The following is a 20,090-nucleotide window of genomic DNA, read 5'->3' as shown; positions in this document are numbered from 1 at the left end:
TACTATTGATTAGTTGTATTTATAACCCTAGTACTCTTGATTAGTTGTATTTATAACCCTAGTACTATTGATTAGTTGTATTTAGAACCCTAGTACTATTGATTAGTTGTATTTAGAACCCTAGTACTATTGATTAGTTGTATTTAGAACCCTAGTACTATTGATTAGTTGTATTTAGAACCCTAGTACTATTGATTAGTTGTATTTACAACCCTAGTACTATTGATTAGTTGTATTTACAACCCTAGTACTATTGATTAGTTGTATTTACAACCCTAGTACTATTGATTAGTTGTATTTACAACCCTAGTACTATTGATTAGTTGTATTTGATGGAAGGTGATTTAGATCCCTCAGGCTCAACTTGCCTTAAGAGTCGGCTGCAATGTGAAATACACCTTCGATCAGTCTATCATCACCAGAGTGCGAATCCAGGAGCATAAAATCGTTAACCTCAAGGAAATGTGAGGATGAATAATGCTGACTCATAATGCTGTTGATCGTCCCTCTCCCTCCCTCTCCAGTGACAGCTACATCGTGTGTGTAAAAGCCGTGGTGATGGTGAGGGATGATTCCAGTGGAGGCTGGTTGGCCCAGGACGGGGGGGCTCTGAGCAGGGTGGGAGTCTGCAGGGTCCTGCCCCCCGAGCTGGGGCTGGGGCTCACCCCCCTGGGTCGCTCCCACTTCCTCATCCATGGAGAACGGCTACGGGACAAACAGGTGGGCAGGTCTAAGAGAAAATAAAGACAGAGACTCATGTGAGCATCAGACACACAAACACACACCAAACAGCTCCATAATAGCAATAAGGGGTCACAAATGTCCAAAATAGATTTTATTACAAAGTCTTCTGTAGTCAATATGCTGTCACTATGACAACTACTACAGTACAATATAGTCTAGTCTTCTGTAGTCAACATGCTGTCACTATGACAACTAGTACAGTACAATATAGTCTAGTCTTCTGTAGTCAACATGCTGTCACTATGACAACTACTACAGTACAATATAGTCTAGTCTTCTGTAGTCAACATGCTGTCACTATGACAACTAGTACAGTACAATATAGTCTAGCCTTCTGTAGTCTACATGCTGTCACTATGACAACTACTACAGTACAATATAGTCTAGTCTTCTGTAGTCAACATGCTGTCACTATGACAACTACTACAGTACAATATAGTCTAGTCTTCTCTAGTCAACATGCTGTCACTATGACAACTAGTACAGTACATTATAGTCTAGTCTTCTTTAGTCTACATGCTGTCACTATGACAACTAGTACAGTACAATATAGCCTAGTCTTCTGTAGTCTACATGCTGTCACTATGACAACTAGTACAGTACAATATAGTCTAGTCTTCTGTAGTCAACATGCTGTCACTATGACAACTAGTACAGTACAATATAGTGTTAAATTGGACTCATTGTTCTGGTCTCCTGTCGACTGAAGTTGGTCTACAATACAACACTGCTAACCAATTATCATGATGATTGATTAATAGGTTGGTTGATTGATTGATTGATTGATGTGTCTGTTGTGTGATTACACAGGTGATCCTGGAGTGTGCTCTGAGGAAGAACCTTGTGTACACCAAGGCCACGCCCACCTTCCACCATTGGATGGTGGAGGACAGGAGGTGTGGCCTGACGTTCCAGAGGCCTGCTGATGCCCGGGCCTTCGACAGGGGTGTACGGAAAGCCATGGAGGACATGACAGAAGGTAGGGGAAACTCTGGAATGGTCTGACATGGGCCTTTTTAAAGGAGTAGCATGCTAGGTGCTACGATGGTAAAATCTGCCGTTGTGCCCTTGAGCAAGGCACTTAACCATAATTGCTCCAGGGGTACTGGGCTCCAGGGGTACTGGGCTCCAGGGGTACTGGGCTCCAGGGGTACTGGGCAATGGTGACTCTGGCCGTGACTCCAATCTCTGAGGAGATCTCAGGGGGAGTTGGAACATGCAAACGACACATCTCCAATTCACACACGTATATTAATGATTTTTATTTAACTAGGCAAGTCAGTTAAGAACAAATTCTTATTTTCAATGACAGCCTAGGAACAGTGGGTTAACTGCCTTGTTCAGGGGCAGAACAACAGATTTTTACCTTGTCAGCTTGGGGATTCGATCTTGCAACCTTTTGGTTACAAGTCCAACTCTCTAACCACTAGGCTACCTGCCGCCCCAATATACATTTGTACATGTGTGAAATATGACAAATATAATCATGCGTCAAATAATTATTATGAATTAAGGTGTAACAATGCGATTGGAAAGTCCATAACTGAAAATAGTGCACAACCTGAGATAGTTAATTTTGCCACTCTTTGCTCCCCGTAGGCTCCACGACGTCCTCCTCAACACTCCAGAATGAGGCTGAACTGGGCGACGATGACGTGTTCACTGTAAGCACGACCTGTCTCATTTAGATGTTTTAACTGTCAGAGATGACGTGTTCACCGTAAACACGACCTGTCTCATTTAGATGTTTTAACTGTCAGAGATGACGTGTTCACCGTAAACACGACCTGTCTCATTTAGATGTTTTAACTGTCAGAGATGACGTGTTCACCGTAAGCACGACCTGTCTCATTTAGATGTTTTAACTGTCAGAGATGACGTGTTCACCGTAAACACGACCTGTCTGTCTCATTTAGATGTTTTAACTGTCAGAGATGACGTGTTCACCGTAAACACGACCTGTCTCATTTAGATGTTTTAACTGTCAGAGATGACGTGTTCACCGTAAACACGACCTGTCTCATTTAGATGTTTTAACTGTCAGAGATGACGTGTTCACCGTAAACACGACCTGTCTGTCTCATTTAGATGTTTTAACTGTCAGAGATGACGTGTTCACCGTAAACACGACCTGACTCATTTAGATGTTTTAACTGTCAGAGATGACGTGTTCACCGTAAACACGACCTGTCTCATTTAGATGTTTTAACTGTCAGAGATGACGTGTTCACCGTAAACACGACCTGTCTCATTTAGATGTTTTAACTGTCAGAGGTGACGTGTTCACCGTAAACACGACCTGTCTCATTTAGATGTTTTAACTGTCAGAGATGACGTGTTCACCGTAAACACGACCTGTCTGTCTCATTTAGATGTTTTAACTGTCAGAGATGACGTGTTCACCGTAAACACGACCTGACTCATTTAGATGTTTTAACTGTCAGAGATGACGTGTTCACCGTAAACACGACCTGTCTCATTTAGATGTTTTAACTGTCAGAGATGACGTGTTCACCGTAAACACGACCTGACTCATTTAGATGTTTTAACTGTCAGAGATGACGTGTTCACCGTAAACACGACCTGTCTCATTTAGATGTTTTAACTGTCAGAGATGACGTGTTCACCGTAAACACGACCTGTCTGTCTCATTTAGATGTTTTAACTGTCAGAGATGACGTGTTCACCGTAAACACGACCTGACTCATTTAGATGTTTTAACTGTCAGAGATGACGTGTTCACCGTAAACACGACCTGTCTCATTTAGATGTTTTAACTGTCAGAGATGACGTGTTCACCGTAAACACGACCTGTCTCATTTAGATGTTTTAACTGTCAGAGATGATGTGTTCACCGTAAACACGACCTGTCTCATTTAGATGTTTTAACTGTCAGAGATGACGTGTTCACCGTAAACACGACCTGTCTGTCTCATTTAGATGTTTTAACTGTCAGAGATGACGTGTTCACCGTAAACACGACCTGACTCATTTAGATGTTTTAACTGTCAGAGATGACGTGTTCACCGTAAACACGACCTGACTCATTTAGATGTTTTAACTGTCAGAGATGACGTGTTCACCGGTAACACGACCTGTCTCATTTAGATGTTTTAACTGTCAGAGATGACGTGTTCACCGTAAACACGACCTGTCTCATTTAGATGTTTTAACTGTCAGAGATGACGTGTTCACCGTAAACACGACCTGTCTCATTTAGATGTTTTAACTGTCAGAGATGACGTGTTCACCGTAAACACGACCTGTCTCATTTAGATGTTTTAACTGTCAGAGATGACGTGTTCACCGTAAACACGACCTGTCTCATTTAGATGTTTTAACTGTCAGAGATGACGTGTTCACCGTAAACACGACCTGTCTCATTTAGATGTTTTAACTGTCAGAGATGACGTGTTCACCGTAAACACGACCTGACTCATTTAGATGTTTTAACTGTCAGAGATGACGTGTTCACCGTAAACACGACCTGTCTCATTTAGATGTTTTAACTGTCAGAGATGACGTGTTCACCGTAAACACGACCTGTCTCATTTAGATGTTTTAACTGTCAGAGATGACGTGTTCACCGTAAACACGACCTGTCTGTCTCATTTAGATGTTTTAACTGTCAGAGATGACGTGTTCACCGTAAACACGACCTGACTCATTTAGATGTTTTAACTGTCAGAGATGACGTGTTCACCGTAAACACGACCTGACTCATTTAGATGTTTTAACTGTCAGAGATGACGTGTTCACCGTAAACACGACCTGTCTCATTTAGATGTTTTAACTGTCAGAGATGACGTGTTCACCGTAAACACGACCTGTCTCATTTAGATGTTTTAACTGTCAGAGATGACGTGTTCACCGTAAACACGACCTGTCTGTCTCATTTAGATGTTTTAACTGTCAGAGATGACGTGTTCACCGTAAAAACATCTAAATGAGTCAGGTCGTGTTTACGGTGAACACGTCATCTCTGACAGTTAAAACGTCTAAATGAGACAGGTCGTGTTTACGGTGAACACGTCATCTCTGACAGTTAAAACATCTAAATGAGTCAGGTCGTGTTAACTGTCAGAGATGACGTGTTCACCGTAAACACGACCTGTCTCATTTAGACGTTTTAACTGTCAGAGATGACGTGTTCACCGTAAACACGACCTGACTCATTTAGATGTTTTAACTGTCAGAGATGACGTGTTCACCGTAAACACGACCTGTCTGTCTCATTTAGATGTTTTAACTGTCAGAGATGACGTGTTCACCGTAAACACGACCTGACTCATTTAGATGTTTTAACTGTCAGAGATGACGTGTTCACCGTAAACACGACCTGACTCATTTAGATGTTTTAACTGTCAGAGATGACGTGTTCACCGTAAACACGACCTGTCTCATTTAGATGTTTTAACTGTCAGAGATGACGTGTTCACCGTAAACACGACCTGTCTCATTTAGATGTTTTAACTGTCAGAGATGACGTGTTCACCGTAAACACGACCTGTCTCATTTAGATGTTTTAACTGTCAGAGATGACGTGTTCACCGTAAACACGACCTGACTCATTTAGATGTTTTAACTGTCAGAGATGACGTGTTCACCGTAAACACGACCTGTCTCATTTAGATGTTTTAACTGTCAGAGATGACGTGTTCACCGTAAACACGACCTGACTCATTTAGATGTTTTAACTGTCAGAGATGACGTGTTCACCGTAAACACGACCTGTCTCATTTAGATGTTTTAACTGTCAGAGATGACGTGTTCACCGTAAACACGACCTGACTCATTTAGATGTTTTAACTGTCAGAGATGACGTGTTCACCGTAAACACGACCTGTCTCATTTAGATGTTTTAACTGTCAGAGATGACGTGTTCACCGTAAACACGACCTGTCTCATTTAGATGTTTTAACTGTCAGAGATGACGTGTTCACCGTAAACACGACCTGACTCATTTAGATGTTTTAACTGTCAGAGATGACGTGTTCACCGTAAACACGACCTGTCTCATTTAGATGTTTTAACTGTCAGAGATGACGTGTTCACCGTAAACACGACCTGTCTCATTTAGATGTTTTAACTGTCAGAGATGACGTGTTCACCGTAAACACGACCTGTCTGTCTCATTTAGATGTTTTAACTGTCAGAGATGACGTGTTCACCGTAAACACGACCTGACTCATTTAGATGTTTTAACTGTCAGAGATGACGTGTTCACCGTAAACACGACCTGACTCATTTAGATGTTTTAACTGTCAGAGATGACGTGTTCACCGTAAACACGACCTGTCTCATTTAGATGTTTTAACTGTCAGAGATGACGTGTTCACCGTAAACACGACCTGTCTCATTTAGATGTTTTAACTGTCAGAGATGACGTGTTCACCGTAAACACGACCTGTCTGTCTCATTTAGATGTTTTAACTGTCAGAGATGACGTGTTCACCGTAAACACGACCTGTCTGTCTCATTTAGATGTTTTAACTGTCAGAGATGACGTGTTCACCGTAAACACGACCTGACTAATTTAGATGTTTTAACTGTCAGAGATGACGTGTTCACCGTAAACACGACCTGTCTCATTTAGATGTTTTAACTGTCAGAGATGACGTGTTCACCGTAAACACGACCTGACTCATTTAGATGTTTTAACTGTCAGAGATGACGTGTTCACCGTAAACACGACCTGACTCATTTAGATGTTTTAACTGTCAGAGATGACGTGTTCACCGTAAACACGACCTGTCTCATTTAGATGTTTTAACTGTCAGAGATGACGTGTTCACCGTAAACACGACCTGTCTCATTTAGATGTTTTAACTGTCAGAGATGACGTGTTCACCGTAAACACGACCTGTCTCATTTAGATGTTTTAACTGTCAGAGATGACGTGTTCACCGTAAACACGACCTGACTCATTTAGATGTTTTAACTGTCAGAGATGACGTGTTCACCGTAAACACGACCTGTCTCATTTAGATGTTTTAACTGTCAGAGATGACGTGTTCACCGTAAACACGACCTGTCTCATTTAGATGTTTTAACTGTCAGAGATGACGTGTTCACCGTAAACACGACCTGACTCATTTAGATGTTTTAACTGTCAGAGATGACGTGTTCACCGTAAACACGACCTGACTCATTTAGATGTTTTATCTGTCAGAGATGACGTGTTCACCGTAAACACGACCTGTCTCATTTAGATGTTTTAACTGTCAGAGATGACGTGTTCACCGTAAACACGACCTGTCTCATTTAGATGTTTTAACTGTCAGAGATGACGTGTTCACCGTAAACACGACCTGTCTGTCTCATTTAGATGTTTTAACTGTCAGAGATGACGTGTTCACCGTAAACACGACCTGACTCATTTAGATGTTTTAACTGTCAGAGATGACGTGTTCACCGTAAACACGACCTGTCTGTCTCATTTAGATGTTTTAACTGTCAGAGATGACGTGTTCACCGTAAACACGACCTGTCTGTCTCATTTAGATGTTTTAACTGTCAGAGATGACGTGTTCACCGTAAACACGACCTGACTCATTTAGATGTTTTAACTGTCAGAGATGACGTGTTCACCGGTAACACGACCTGTCTCATTTAGATGTTTTAACTGTCAGAGATGACGTGTTCACCGTAAACACGACCTGACTCATTTAGATGTTTTAACTGTCAGAGATGACGTGTTCACCGTAAACACGACCTGACTCATTTAGATGTTTTAACTGTCAGAGATGACGTGTTCACCGGTAACACGACCTGTCTCATTTAGATGTTTTAACTGTCAGAGATGACGTGTTCACCGTAAACACGACCTGTCTGTCTCATTTAGATGTTTTAACTGTCAGAGATGACGTGTTCACCGTAAACACGACCTGACTCATTTAGATGTTTTAACTGTCAGAGATGACGTGTTCACCGTAAACACGACCTGTCTCATTTAGATGTTTTAACTGTCAGAGATGACGTGTTCACCGTAAACACGACCTGTCTGTCTCATTTAGATGTTTTAACTGTCAGAGATGACGTGTTCACCGTAAACACGACCTGACTCATTTAGATGTTTTAACTGTCAGAGATGACGTGTTCACCGTAAACACGACCTGTCTCATTTAGATGTTTTAACTGTCAGAGATGACGTGTTCACCGTAAACACGACCTGTCTCATTTAGATGTTTTAACTGTCAGAGATGACGTGTTCACCGTAAACACGACCTGACTCATTTAGATGTTTTAACTGTCAGAGATGACGTGTTCACCGTAAACACGACCTGTCTCATTTAGATGTTTTAACTGTCAGAGATGACGTGTTCACCGTAAACACGACCTGTCTGTCTCATTTAGATGTTTTAACTGTCAGAGATGACGTGTTCACCGTAAACACGACCTGACTCATTTAGATGTTTTAACTGTCAGAGATGACGTGTTCACCGTAAACACGACCTGACTCATTTAGATGTTTTAACTGTCAGAGATGACGTGTTCACCGTAAACACGACCTGTGTCACAAGGGTCGTTGAAAGGGGACAAAGGCGCAGCGTGTAAAGTGCTCATATTTCCTTTATTTATGGTAACACTTCAACAAAATAACAAAACGACAGCCAACAGTTCCGTCAGGTACGTAGACACAACGGAAAACAACTACCCACAAACCCCAAAGGAAAACAGGCTGCCTAAGTATGGCTTCCAATCAGAGACAATGAAAGACACCTGCCTCTGATTGGAAACCATACCCGGCCAAACCTGGAAAACAAAACATAGAAATAGAATACTAGAAAAAACCCACATATAAACAGAAAACCCAAAACCACCCAACACAACCACCTATCACGCCCTGACCACTCTACAATGGCAAATGACCTCTTACAAGGGTCAGGGCGTGACAGCCTGACTCATTTAGATGTTTTAACTGTCAGAGATATGGCTATGGTGATGACCATCATTTCATTACATAAGCCCAGCCCAAAGCCCTTATCTATCATAGGTCACTCATAAAGGCATCCCTGTTACATGTCTACCGCTCACTGCTACCCACTACCCCCGCTATTACGGGTCTGTGGTGTGTGTGTGTGTTTCCTACACCATCCTGTAGCGTGACACTGGGAGCAGCAGGCAGGGTCAAAAGGTCACTTCCTGTTACCACCACCTCCCCCCACCACTCACCACCACCACAATCGAACTAACGTTGGCAGCTGCATCTAAGCTTTGTGACACTGTGATTTAGCAGCAGTGGCTCATCTTGACTTCAACTGTCTGTTAGAGCTAGATGAATGGTCTGAGTTCACACACACACACCTCTGCACAGGCTGAGGCTCCTGTTGACCACCTCTCCTAAAGTTAGCAGCAGTGGCCCGGTGTGGTGCGAGGTGGGTGGTGGCGTGTCAGACAGGAAATACCGCTCTGGATTTACTACCCTGTGTAGACACACACACACACACACACACACACAAAAGAGAAGGGGGGAGGGCTAGGAAGCACATTCTTCCTCAATTATTCCTCATGGGCTAGCCTATACTTAACCCAACTCCCTGCCTCTCGCTGAGTGGACACTATTTTTGTTGAGAGAGAGAGAGAGAGAGAGAGAGAGAGAGAAGACAGAGGACAGAGAGAGAGAGGTGTATTTTGCTGCCATTCTTCTAGTTTTGAGACATTTAGCTGCTGTCTTCCTCTTTCACCTCCCCTTCCCCCTCTTCTCTCCACAACATCCTCTCTCTCTCTGTGTGTCTCTCTGTCTCCCCTGTGTGTCGTGGGCTGCAGTAGAAACAGAGGAGAGGTGGTCTGTGTGTGTCTCTGTGTGTGTCTCTGTGTGTCGTGGGCTGCAGTAGAAACAGAGGAGAGGTGGTCTGTGTGTGTCTCTGTGTGTCGTGGGCTGCAGTAGAAACAGAGGAGAGGTGGTCTGTGTGTGTCTCTGTGTGTGTCTCTGTGTGTCGTGGGCTGCAGTAGAAACAGAGGAGAGGTGGTCTGTGTGTGTCTCTGTGTGTGTCTCTGTGTGTCGTGGGCTGCAGTAGAAACAGAGGAGAGGTGGTCTGTGTGTGTCTCTGTGTGTCGTGGGCTGCAGTAGAAACAGAGGAGAGGTGGTCTGTGTGTGTCTCTGTGTGTGTCTCTGTGTGTCGTGGGCTGCAGTAGAAACAGAGGAGAGGTGGTCTGTGTGTGTCTCTGTGTGTGTCTCTGTGTGTCGTGGGCTGCAGTAGAAACAGAGGAGAGGTGGTCTGTGTAGTGTGAATGACAGCAGTAATGAGACCAGGGTTGTATTCACTACACACCAAATGGAAGAAAACACACCGAAATGGGGAGGGACTACCTCAACTTGGCCAATAAGAAACGCTTGTTTTTTGTTTTCTGTTGCAAAAATGTTTTCCTACGATGTGCACTAATGAATATGACCCAGAGCTGGTGGCAGGGGTAGCCAGAACTGATTGACAGACAGGAGTACCCTCAGATCCACCCGCTTGCAGCCCCAGAGAGAGAGGGGAGGAGGGGGGGGTACAGGGGGTTTGGGTTGGGAGGTGTTGTTATTTTTGGCCAGCCATTCTGAAGGGCTTTGTAACAACCAACCAACATTACAGTCCACTCTGTGGGTAGATCAACGCTGGCCAGGGAGGGAGGGAGGGAGGGAGGGAGGGAGGGAGGGAGGGGGGGGGGGGGGGGGGGGGGGGGGGGGGGGGGGGGGGGGGGGGGGGGGGGGGGGGGGTTAAGTTTAGTCTAACACTGGCCCCCATAAAGCAAACCAATGGGGGGGGGGGGGAGAAACCGGTTGAAAAAGCTAAATAAAGTGGCTCTCACACACACTTCCCCCTGGCCTGCCGGTGTGTGTGCAGCGACAGACAGACAAAAAGATAGGTCAGAGGGAGTGCCTCTGCGTCCTAAATAACAGCCTATTTCCTAGGGGTCCTGGTTAAAAGTAGTGCACTATATAGGGAATAGGGTCCTCGTCTAAAGTAGTGCACTATATAGGGAATAGGGTCCTCGTCTAAAGTAGTGCACTATATAGGGAATAGGGTCCTGGTCTAAAGTAGTGCACTATATAGGGGGCCGGCAAGTAGGGCAGGGGGGCCCATTTGGAACACAGAGAGCAAAAATCATGTCCAGCCTGTCAGCTAGTACTCTGCTGCCTGCAATGCCCCCAGAGGCTGTCCCCCTGCCTGCCTGTCCAAAATATCTGTCTGGGCGCTCAGCAATGTGGAGTCACACAGACACACACGATGTGTAGAGTCAGCTGGCTGCTGGTCGGCTAGCCGCCGGCCTGGTGTGTTTCGTGTCTGGCCAAGATTTGACTTAGACCAAAGCCTGAGAGGAAAGGGGCCAGGATAATGCTACTCATACAGACTGGAAGTAGACCTGGAGAGAGAGAGGGTAGGTGGGAGGGAAGCAGAGAGGGTAGGTGGGAGGGAAGCAGAGAGGGTAGGTGGGAGGGAAGCAGAGAGGGTAGAGGGGAGGGAAGCAGAGAGGGTAGAGGGGAGGGAAGCAGAGAGGGGAGGGAAGCAGAGAGGGTAGAGGGGAGGGAAACAGAGAGGGTAGAGGGGAGGGAAACAGAGAGGGGAGGGAAACAGAGGGTAGAGGGGAGGGAAGCAGAGAGGGTAGAGGGGAGGGAAACAGAGAGGGTAGAGGGGAGGGAAGCAGAGAGGGTAGAGGGGAGGGAAGCAGAGAGGGTAGAGGGGAGGGAAGCAGAGAGGGGAGGGAAGCAGAGAGGGTAGAGGGGAGGGAAGCAGAGAGGGTAGAGGGGAGGGAAACAGAGAGGGTAGAGGGGAGGGAAACAGAGAGGGTAGAGGGGAGGGAAACAGAGAGGGTAGAGGGGAGGGAAACAGAGAGGGTAGGGGGGAGGGAAACAGAGGGTAGGGGGGAGGGAAGCAGAGAGGGTAGAGGGGAGGGAAACAGAGAGGGTAGAGGGGAGGGAAACAGAGAGGCTAGAGGGGAGGGAAGCAGAGAGGGTAGAGGGGAGGGAAACAGAGAGGGTAGAGGGGAGGGAAGCAGAGAGGGTAGAGGGGAGGGAAGCAGAGAGGGTAGAGGGGAGGGAAGCAGAGAGGGTAGAGGGGAGGGAAGCAGAGAGGGTAGAGGGGAGGGAAACAGAGAGGGTAGAGGGGAGGGAAACAGAGAGGCTAGAGGGGAGGGAAACAGAGAGGGGAGGGGGGAGGGAAGCAGAGAGGGGAGGGGGGAGGGAAGCAGAGAGGGTAGAGGGGAGGGAAACAGAGAGGGTAGAGGGGAGGGAAACAGAGAGGCTAGAGGGGAGGGAAGCAGAGAGGGTAGAGGGGAGGGAAACAGAGAGGGGAGGGAAACAGAGAGGGTAGAGGGGAGGGAAACAGAGAGGGTAGAGGGGAGGGGAAACAGAGAGGGTAGAGGGGAGGGAAACAGAGAGGGTAGAGGGGAGGGAAACAGAGAGGGGAGGGGGGAGGGAAGCAGAGAGGGTAGAGGGGAGGGAAACAGAGAGGGGAGGGAAACAGAGGCTAGAGGGGAGGGAAACAGAGAGGGTAGAGGGGAGGGAAACAGAGAGGGGAGGGAAACAGAGAGGGGAGGGAAACAGACAGGCTAGAGGGGAGGGAAACAGAGAGGGGAGGGAAGCAGAGTTGGGGAGGGAAACAGAGAGGGGAGGGAAGCAGAGTTGGGGAGGGTCATTCTATGAAAATTGTGGCTTTTTGAACAGACAACTTATACAAATTGCAAAAAAACATTTAAGTCAAAACTTATAGTCAGATAATAGTTAACCCCTTAACATTCTAAATCAACATAAATGACAGCTTAACACATTTTTATATTTTTACTACATTACATAAAGAAATGCTGGTGCTGCCTTTTGGTCGCTGGTGTTACCTATATTTTAGATAATAATTCAGGCTTTCTAGAATGTCATTTCAGTCTTTATATAATCAAAGACAGAACAGGTTAATGATAAAACTAAGAACGTGTTTGGAATAGTAATAATTCACTTTAAACAGGTACAGTTCTATTGTCTAACATTTTCACATTTATACTATTGTTTTGTTGTTTGTAACATTATAAATAATTGAGGTTGAATCATCAAAAAGTAATGATCATATCCTTAAAATGTTTTCTAATGAATGTAGCAACAAATACAAATATCCTATTCAATTAAATTGGGCAACTCTGATGCCAGAACACCAATATCCCATACAGTAACACCAGTGATGTAATGTAACACCAGTGACACAATGTGAAACCAATGACAAACATAAGATTATTTCAAACAAATTTTATCAATTTATTAGTAATATTTTTAATTACAAATAATTTCAGATTTCATAAAATGGGTTGATTTAATATGAACATTAAAAGGAGGATTATTGGTCAAAGATTAAGACTAAAATGTGTCTTTCATAACACAACAGATTTGTGTCTGTAAAGATGTAATATAGAATTGTATTTGATTTCCAGTGTAAGATGCAACATAATACAAACATGAAATCCTACTCTGTCACGCCACAAAACTACGTATATATATATATATATATATATATATATATATATCAGTATATATCAATTCTCGTGCCATGTGCCAAACATTGTCTCGGCCTACTTTAAAAAGGATAGTTCATCTGAATTACGAAATGACATATTGGTTTCCTTACCGTGTAAGTGGTCTATGGACAAGGTATGACAGCAATCAATGCTTTGGTTTTGTGCCACAAATGCAAAATAATTAGCAGCTGAAACAATGGCCAGGTAAACCAAAGCATGGCTCGCTGTCATACCTTGTCCATAGACTGCATACATGGTAAAGAAACCAATAAGTCATTTTGTAATTTGGGTGAATTATCCCTTATATGTACTCTGTATCTCCAGAGTTACTTAGTCTTCCTACAGACACATTGTCTTAATTGCAGTACTGGGTTCACTGTCTGGAGTGGATGGGGATCAACACTGCTCAACAACCTGCTCTCAATCTCTGTGTTTTGCCTGTCTGATCTGCCATTTCCTTCCACTCCTGTCTTTCTTCTCTTTCTGTGAGATCCTGCACTCTCCTTTTCTGACTCTCTAAATCCTTTCAGTAAGTATGGTGTTTTTCTTTAAGGTGGGCTGCTCTGTGGTGTGGGTCAGCATGCCTGCGCTGTCTGTAGAGTCTAACGCTTTTCAGCTGCACCTCATTTCACCATATCTAATCAAAAGGAAAGCCATATTATGTGATTACAATATTGAAACAGTAATAAAATACTATTAAGTCTTTTTTTAAATATAATTGTTGACGGTTATATAAAACATTACGTTGAGAAAAAAGTTTGTGGTGTTGATTGTCATTGGCGTTATCGCCATGTCACTGGTGCTACCAGCAAGAACAGTAACACCAGTGGCAAATCTGCAGACAAGATGGCATATCTAAGATGGCGGCCACTGTAGCTCAAACCACACTTCTTAAATTGTAAATAAATCACTTAATCATGCAATTTTATCAATAATTTATATCCAATTTCCTTTCCACTTGCTATAAACTGTATAACACCAGTGACACATCTTAAGTCCTCGCATGAAATTACCAAGTTAATCATCAAATTGTTAACAGATGAAGAGAGAGTGCACACTCACCATGTGCTTTTCAAAACAGTCCCGTCTCCAATGAACCTTTGACCCAGGAAGAATTTGGCAAAGATGTTGCATTTTTTCAAAGTGGTGTTTTTTATCAATTTTAACACTAGTGACATGAAATTGAGGGACAGCTATTAATTGTAAATGATTTGTAATATTTATTTGATATTTTAGTTTTTTAAGTAGTCCACTAAATAACTCTAATACTTTTCTTTGTATTATGACATTTAAAGAGGGAGAAAAATATATTTTTAAACTCAAAATATATCACTAAACCATGACTCCTGACCCAAGGGACAAGCCAATTTCATGGTACTGACCATGCTCTACAATATATACAAAGATTTTTGCAATATAACTGTCTTACATATGTTTTATTAATAGTAAAACACTTAAATTAAAACCCCAAAAATGTTTTGTGTCATTATCTCACACTTTTAAGGGTTTTCCTGGTGAATAAGGCCGGGACAGGAAAGCCTCAATTTTTGTAGAATGACCCGGGAAGCAGAGAGTGTAGAGTGGGGGGGAGCAGAGAGGGTGGGGGGGAAGCAGAGGGGGTTGGCAGAGAGGGTAGAGTGGGGGGGAGCAGAGAGGTTGGGGGGGAAGCAGAGGGGGTTGGCAGAGAGGGTAGAGTGGGGGGGAGCAGAGAGGTTGGGGGGGAAGCAGAGGGGGTTGGCAGAGAGGGTAGAGTGGGGGGGAGCAGAGAGGTTGGGGGGGAAGCAGAAAGGGTAGAGTGGGGGGAAGCAGAGGGGGGGGGGAGAGAGGGTAGAGTGGGGGGGAAGCAGAGAGGGTGGGGGGGGGCAGAGAGGGTAGAGTGGGGGGGAAGCAGGGGGGGAAGAGAGGGTAGAGTGGGGGGAAGCAGAGGGGGGGAAGAGAGGGTAGAGTGGGGGGGAAGCAGAGACAGTGGGGGGGAGCAGAGAGGGGAGATTTGGAGAGAGAAATGCACTGAAGCCGGTCCTGGAACAGCAGAGGTAGATCTGTGTAAAGAGAGGCCATAGAGAAACAGAATCAAAGAGAGAGACATTTTTGGGTGACTGATGGCCAGTGAAACAACTCAAACAACAATATAGACAATTTGCTCAAACCAAACCTGCCCACCGACAACTGCTTGTCCAATCAGAGCTTTACTGACTCTTCTGGTTTTGTCTTTTGTCCAATCAGAATGCCACAGACAGCTCGTCTAACTCCTCCTCCGAGAGACTGGATCCCTGTCTGCAGCCACTGGACTCCTCCCCCCTCGCTGACTCATCCCACCTACACAACAACTGCATCCTGGGAAACGACCTCCACGAACCCTATAGGTTGTCAGACCACTACTTCCTAGATCTGGTAAGCCAATGGGAGGAGAGTAAGGGATGGGATGATGTTGACACTGGATGTGTCTCCCTGACCCAGTCTGTAATACCAACATGTTTCAAGCAGACCACCATAGTCCCTGTGCCCAAGAACGCCATGGTAACATGTTTAAATGACTACCGACCTGTAGAACACATCTGTAGCCATGAAGTGCTTTGAAAAGCTGGTCATGACTCACATCAACATCATTATCCCAGAAACCCTAGAGCCACTCCAATTCGCATACCACCCCAACCGATCCACAGATGATGCAATCTCAGTTGCGCTCCACACTGCCCTTTCCCACCTGGACAAAAGAAACACCTATGTGAAAATGCTGTTCATTGACTACAGCTCAACACCACAGTGCCCACAAAGCTCATCAATAAGCTAAGGATCCTGGGACTGAACACCTCCCTCTGCAACTGGATCCTGGACTTCCTGATGAGCCACCCCCAGGTGGTAAGGGTAGGTAACAACACATCTGCCACTCTGATCCTAAACACTGGAGCCCCCCAGGGGTGCGTGCTCAGTTCTCTCCTGTACTCCCTGTTCACCCACGACTGCATGGCCAGGCACGACTCCAACACCATCATTAAGTTTGCAGACGACACAACAGTGGTAGGCCTGATCACCAACAACAATGACACAGCCTATAGGGAGGAGGTCAGAGACTTGGCAGTGTGGTGCCAGGACAACAACCTCTCCCTCAACGTGAACAAGACGAAGGAGCTGATCGTGGAATACAGGAAAAGGCGGGCTGAGCACGCCCCTATTCACATCGACGTGGCTGTAGTGGAGCAGGTTGAGAGCTTCAAGATCCTTGGTGTCCACATCACCAACAAACTAACATGGTCCAAACACACCAAGACAGTCGTGAAGAGGGCACGACAAAACCTATTCCCCCTCAGGAGACTGAAAAGATTTGGTATGGGTCCTCAGATCCTCAAAAGGTTCTACAGCTGCACCATCGGGAGCCTGGTATGGCAACTGCTCGGCCTCCGACCGCAAGGCGCTACAGAGGGTAGTGCGTACGGCCCAGTACATCACTGGGACCAAGCCTCCTACCATCCAGGACCTCTATACCAGGTGGTGTCAGAGGAAGGCCCTAAAAAATTGTCAAGACTCCAGCCACCCCAGTCATAGACTGTTCTCTCTGCTACTGCACGGCAAACGGTACCGGAGCACCAAGTCTGGGACTAAAAGGTACCTGAACAGCTTCTACCCCCAAACCATTAGACTACTGACTAGGTTCTATCCCCAAACCATTAGACTGATGAACAGGTTCTACCCCCAAACCATTAGACTACTGACTAGGTTCTACCCCCAAACCATTAGACTACTGACTAGGTTCTACCCCCAAACCATTAGACTGATGAACAGGTTCTACCGCCAAACCATTAGACTACTGAACAGCTTCTACCCCCAAACCATTAGACTACTGAACAGCTTCTACCCCCAAACCATTAGACTACTGAACAGCTTCTACCCCCAAACCATTAGACTACTGAACAGCTTCTACCCCCAAGCCATTAGACTACTGAACAGGTTCTACCCCCAAGCCATTAGACTACTGAACAGCTTCTACCCCCAAACCATTAGACTACTGAACAGGTTCTACCCCCAAACCATTAGACTACTGAACAGCTTCTACCCCCAAGCCATTAGACTACTGAACAGGTTCTACCCCTGTCACGTCCTGACCAGTATAGGGGTTATTTGTGATTGTAGTTTCTGTCAGGACGTGGCAGGGGGTATTTGTTTTATGTGGTTCGGGGTGGTGGTTTGTTTAGTAGGGTGTTTGATTTATTATTTCCTGGTTTTGGGTTATGTTCTATGTTTTTGTATTTCTATGTTCTTTCTAGTTCAGTATTTTCTATGTTAGGTATTGGGTGTTGGACTCTCAATTGGAGGCAGGTGTTTGTAGTTGGTTTTGATTGAGAGTCCTATAATTAGGGATGTGTTTTGTTTGTTAATTGTGGGTAGTTGTTTTTGCATTGCGTTGGTGTAGCCTGCAAAACTGTTTCCTGTTGTCGTGGCTTTGTTTATTGATTTTTGGTGTTCACATTTAATAAATTATAATGTTGAGCACGCAACCCGCTGCGCCTTGGTCCTCTCTTCATGAAGACAGCCGTTACAACCCCCAAACCATTAGACTGAAACCATTAGACTGATGAACAGCTTCTACCCCCAAACCATTAGACTACTGAACAGGTTCTACCCCAAACCATTCGACTACTGAACAGCTTCTACCCCCAAACCATTAGACTGCTGAACAGGTTCTACCCCCAAACCATTCGACTACTGAACAGCTTCTACCCCCAAGCCATTAGACTGCTGAACAGGTTCTACCCCCAAACCATTAGACTACTGAACAGGTTCTACCCCCAAACCATTAGACTACTGAACAGGTTCTACCCCCAAACCATTAGACTACTGAACAGCTTCAACTCCCAAAACATTAGACTGATTAACAGGTACACCCCCAAACCATTAGACTGAAACCATTAGACTGATGAACAGGTTCTACCCCCAAACCATTAGACTGATGAACAGGTTCTACCCCCAAACCATTAGACTACTGAACAGGTTCTACCCCCAAACCATTAGACTACTGAACAGGTTATACCCCAAAAACATTAGACTGAAACCATTAGACTGATGAACAGGTTCTACCCCCAAACCATTAGACTACTGAACAGGTTCTACCCCCAAACCATTAGACTACTGAACAGGTTCTACCCCCAAACCATTAGACTACTGAACAGCTTCTACCCCCAAACCATTAGACTACTGAACAGGTTCTACCCCCAAGCCATTAGACTACTGAACAGGTTCTACCCCCAAACCATTAGACTACTGAACAGGTTCTACCCCCAAACCATTAGACTACTGAACAGGTTCTACCCCCAAACCATTAGACTACTGAACAGCTTCTACCCCCAAACCATTAGACTACTGAACAGGTTCTACCCCCAAACCATTAGACTGATGAACAGGTTCTACCCCCCAAACCATTAGACTACTGAACAGGTTCTACCCCCAAACCATTAGACTACTGAACAGGTTCTACCCCCAAACCATTAGACTACTGAACAGGTTCTACCCCCAAACCATTAGACTACTGAACAGGTTCTACCCCCAAACCATTAGACTACTGAACAGCTTCTACCCCCAAAACATTAGACTGATTAACAGGTTCACCCCCAAACCATTAGACTGAAACCATTAGACTGATGAACAGGTTCTACCCCCAAACCATTAGACTGATGAACAGGTTCTACCCCCAAACCATTAGACTACTGAACAAGTTCTACCCCCAAACCATTAGACTACTGAATAGGTTCTACCCCCAAACCATTAGACTACTGAACAGGTTCTACCCCCAAAACATTAGACTGAAACCATTAGACTGATGAACAGGTTCTACCCCAAACCATTAGACTACTGAACAGGTTCTACCCCCAAACCATTAGACTACTGAACAGGTTCTACCCCCAAACCATTAGACTACTGAACAGGTTCTACCCCCAAACCATTAGACTACTGAACAGGTTCTACCCCCAAACCATTAGACTACTGAACAGCTTCTACCCCCAAACCATTAGACTACTGATCAGGTTCTACCCCCAAACCATTAGACTGATGAACAGGTTCTACCCCCAAACCATTAGACGACTGAACAGGTTCTACCCCCAAACCATTAGACTACTGAACAGGTTCTACCCCCAAACCATTAGACTACTGAACAGCTTCTACCCCCAAACCATTAGACTACTGAACAGGTTCTACCCCCAAGCCATTAGACTACTGAACAGGTTCTACCCCCAAACCATTAGACTACTGAACAGGTTCTACCCCCAAACCATTAGACTACTGAACAGGTTCTACCCCCAAACCATTAGACTACTGAACAGGTTCTACCCCCAAACCATTAGACTACTGAACAGGTTCTACCCCCAAACCATTAGACTACTGAACAGGTTCTACCCCCAAACCATTAGACTACTGAACAGGTTCTACCCCCAAACCATTAGACTACTGAACAGGTTCTACCCCCAAACCATTAGACTACTGAACAGGTTCTACCCCCAAACCATTAGACTACTGAACAGCTTCTACCCCCAAAACATTAGACTGATTAACAGGTTCACCCCCAAACCATTAGACTGAAACCATTAGACTGATGAACAGGTTCTACCCCCAAACCATTAGACTGATGAACAGGTTCTACCCCCAAACCATTAGACTACTGAACAAGTTCTACCCCCAAACCATTAGACTACTGAATAGGTTCTACCCCCAAACCATTAGACTACTGAACAGGTTCTACCCCCAAAACATTAGACTGAAACCATTAGACTGATGAACAGGTTCTACCCCCAAACCATTAGACTACTGAACAGGTTCTACCCCCAAACCATTAGACTACTGAACAGGTTCTACCCCCAAACCATTAGACTACT

At 45.0% G+C, this 20,090-nt stretch overlaps 1 protein-coding gene across 1 annotated transcript in view; it reads left to right on the top strand.

Annotated features, from left to right (window-relative positions):
• LOC145861746 (sprouty-related, EVH1 domain-containing protein 2) overlaps window positions 1-20,090 on the top strand; it is a 49,033-nt gene that overhangs the window by 22,035 nt on the left and 6,908 nt on the right. The window contains exons 2-5 of the mRNA XM_082964958.1: window positions 525-720; window positions 1,555-1,723; window positions 2,344-2,408; window positions 15,451-15,618. Coding sequence (XP_082821084.1) covers window positions 525-720; window positions 1,555-1,723; window positions 2,344-2,408; window positions 15,451-15,618 — 598 coding nt within the window. The remainder of the gene's footprint in view (window positions 1-524; window positions 721-1,554; window positions 1,724-2,343; window positions 2,409-15,450; window positions 15,619-20,090) is intronic.

This window comes from Salmo salar, chromosome 18, assembly GCF_965601325.2.
Source record: "Salmo salar chromosome 18, fSalSal1, whole genome shotgun sequence".
NCBI lineage: Eukaryota > Metazoa > Chordata > Actinopteri > Salmoniformes > Salmonidae > Salmo > Salmo salar.
Note: the sequence above shows the minus strand (reverse complement) of the source record. Positions and strands in the feature narration are given on the sequence as shown.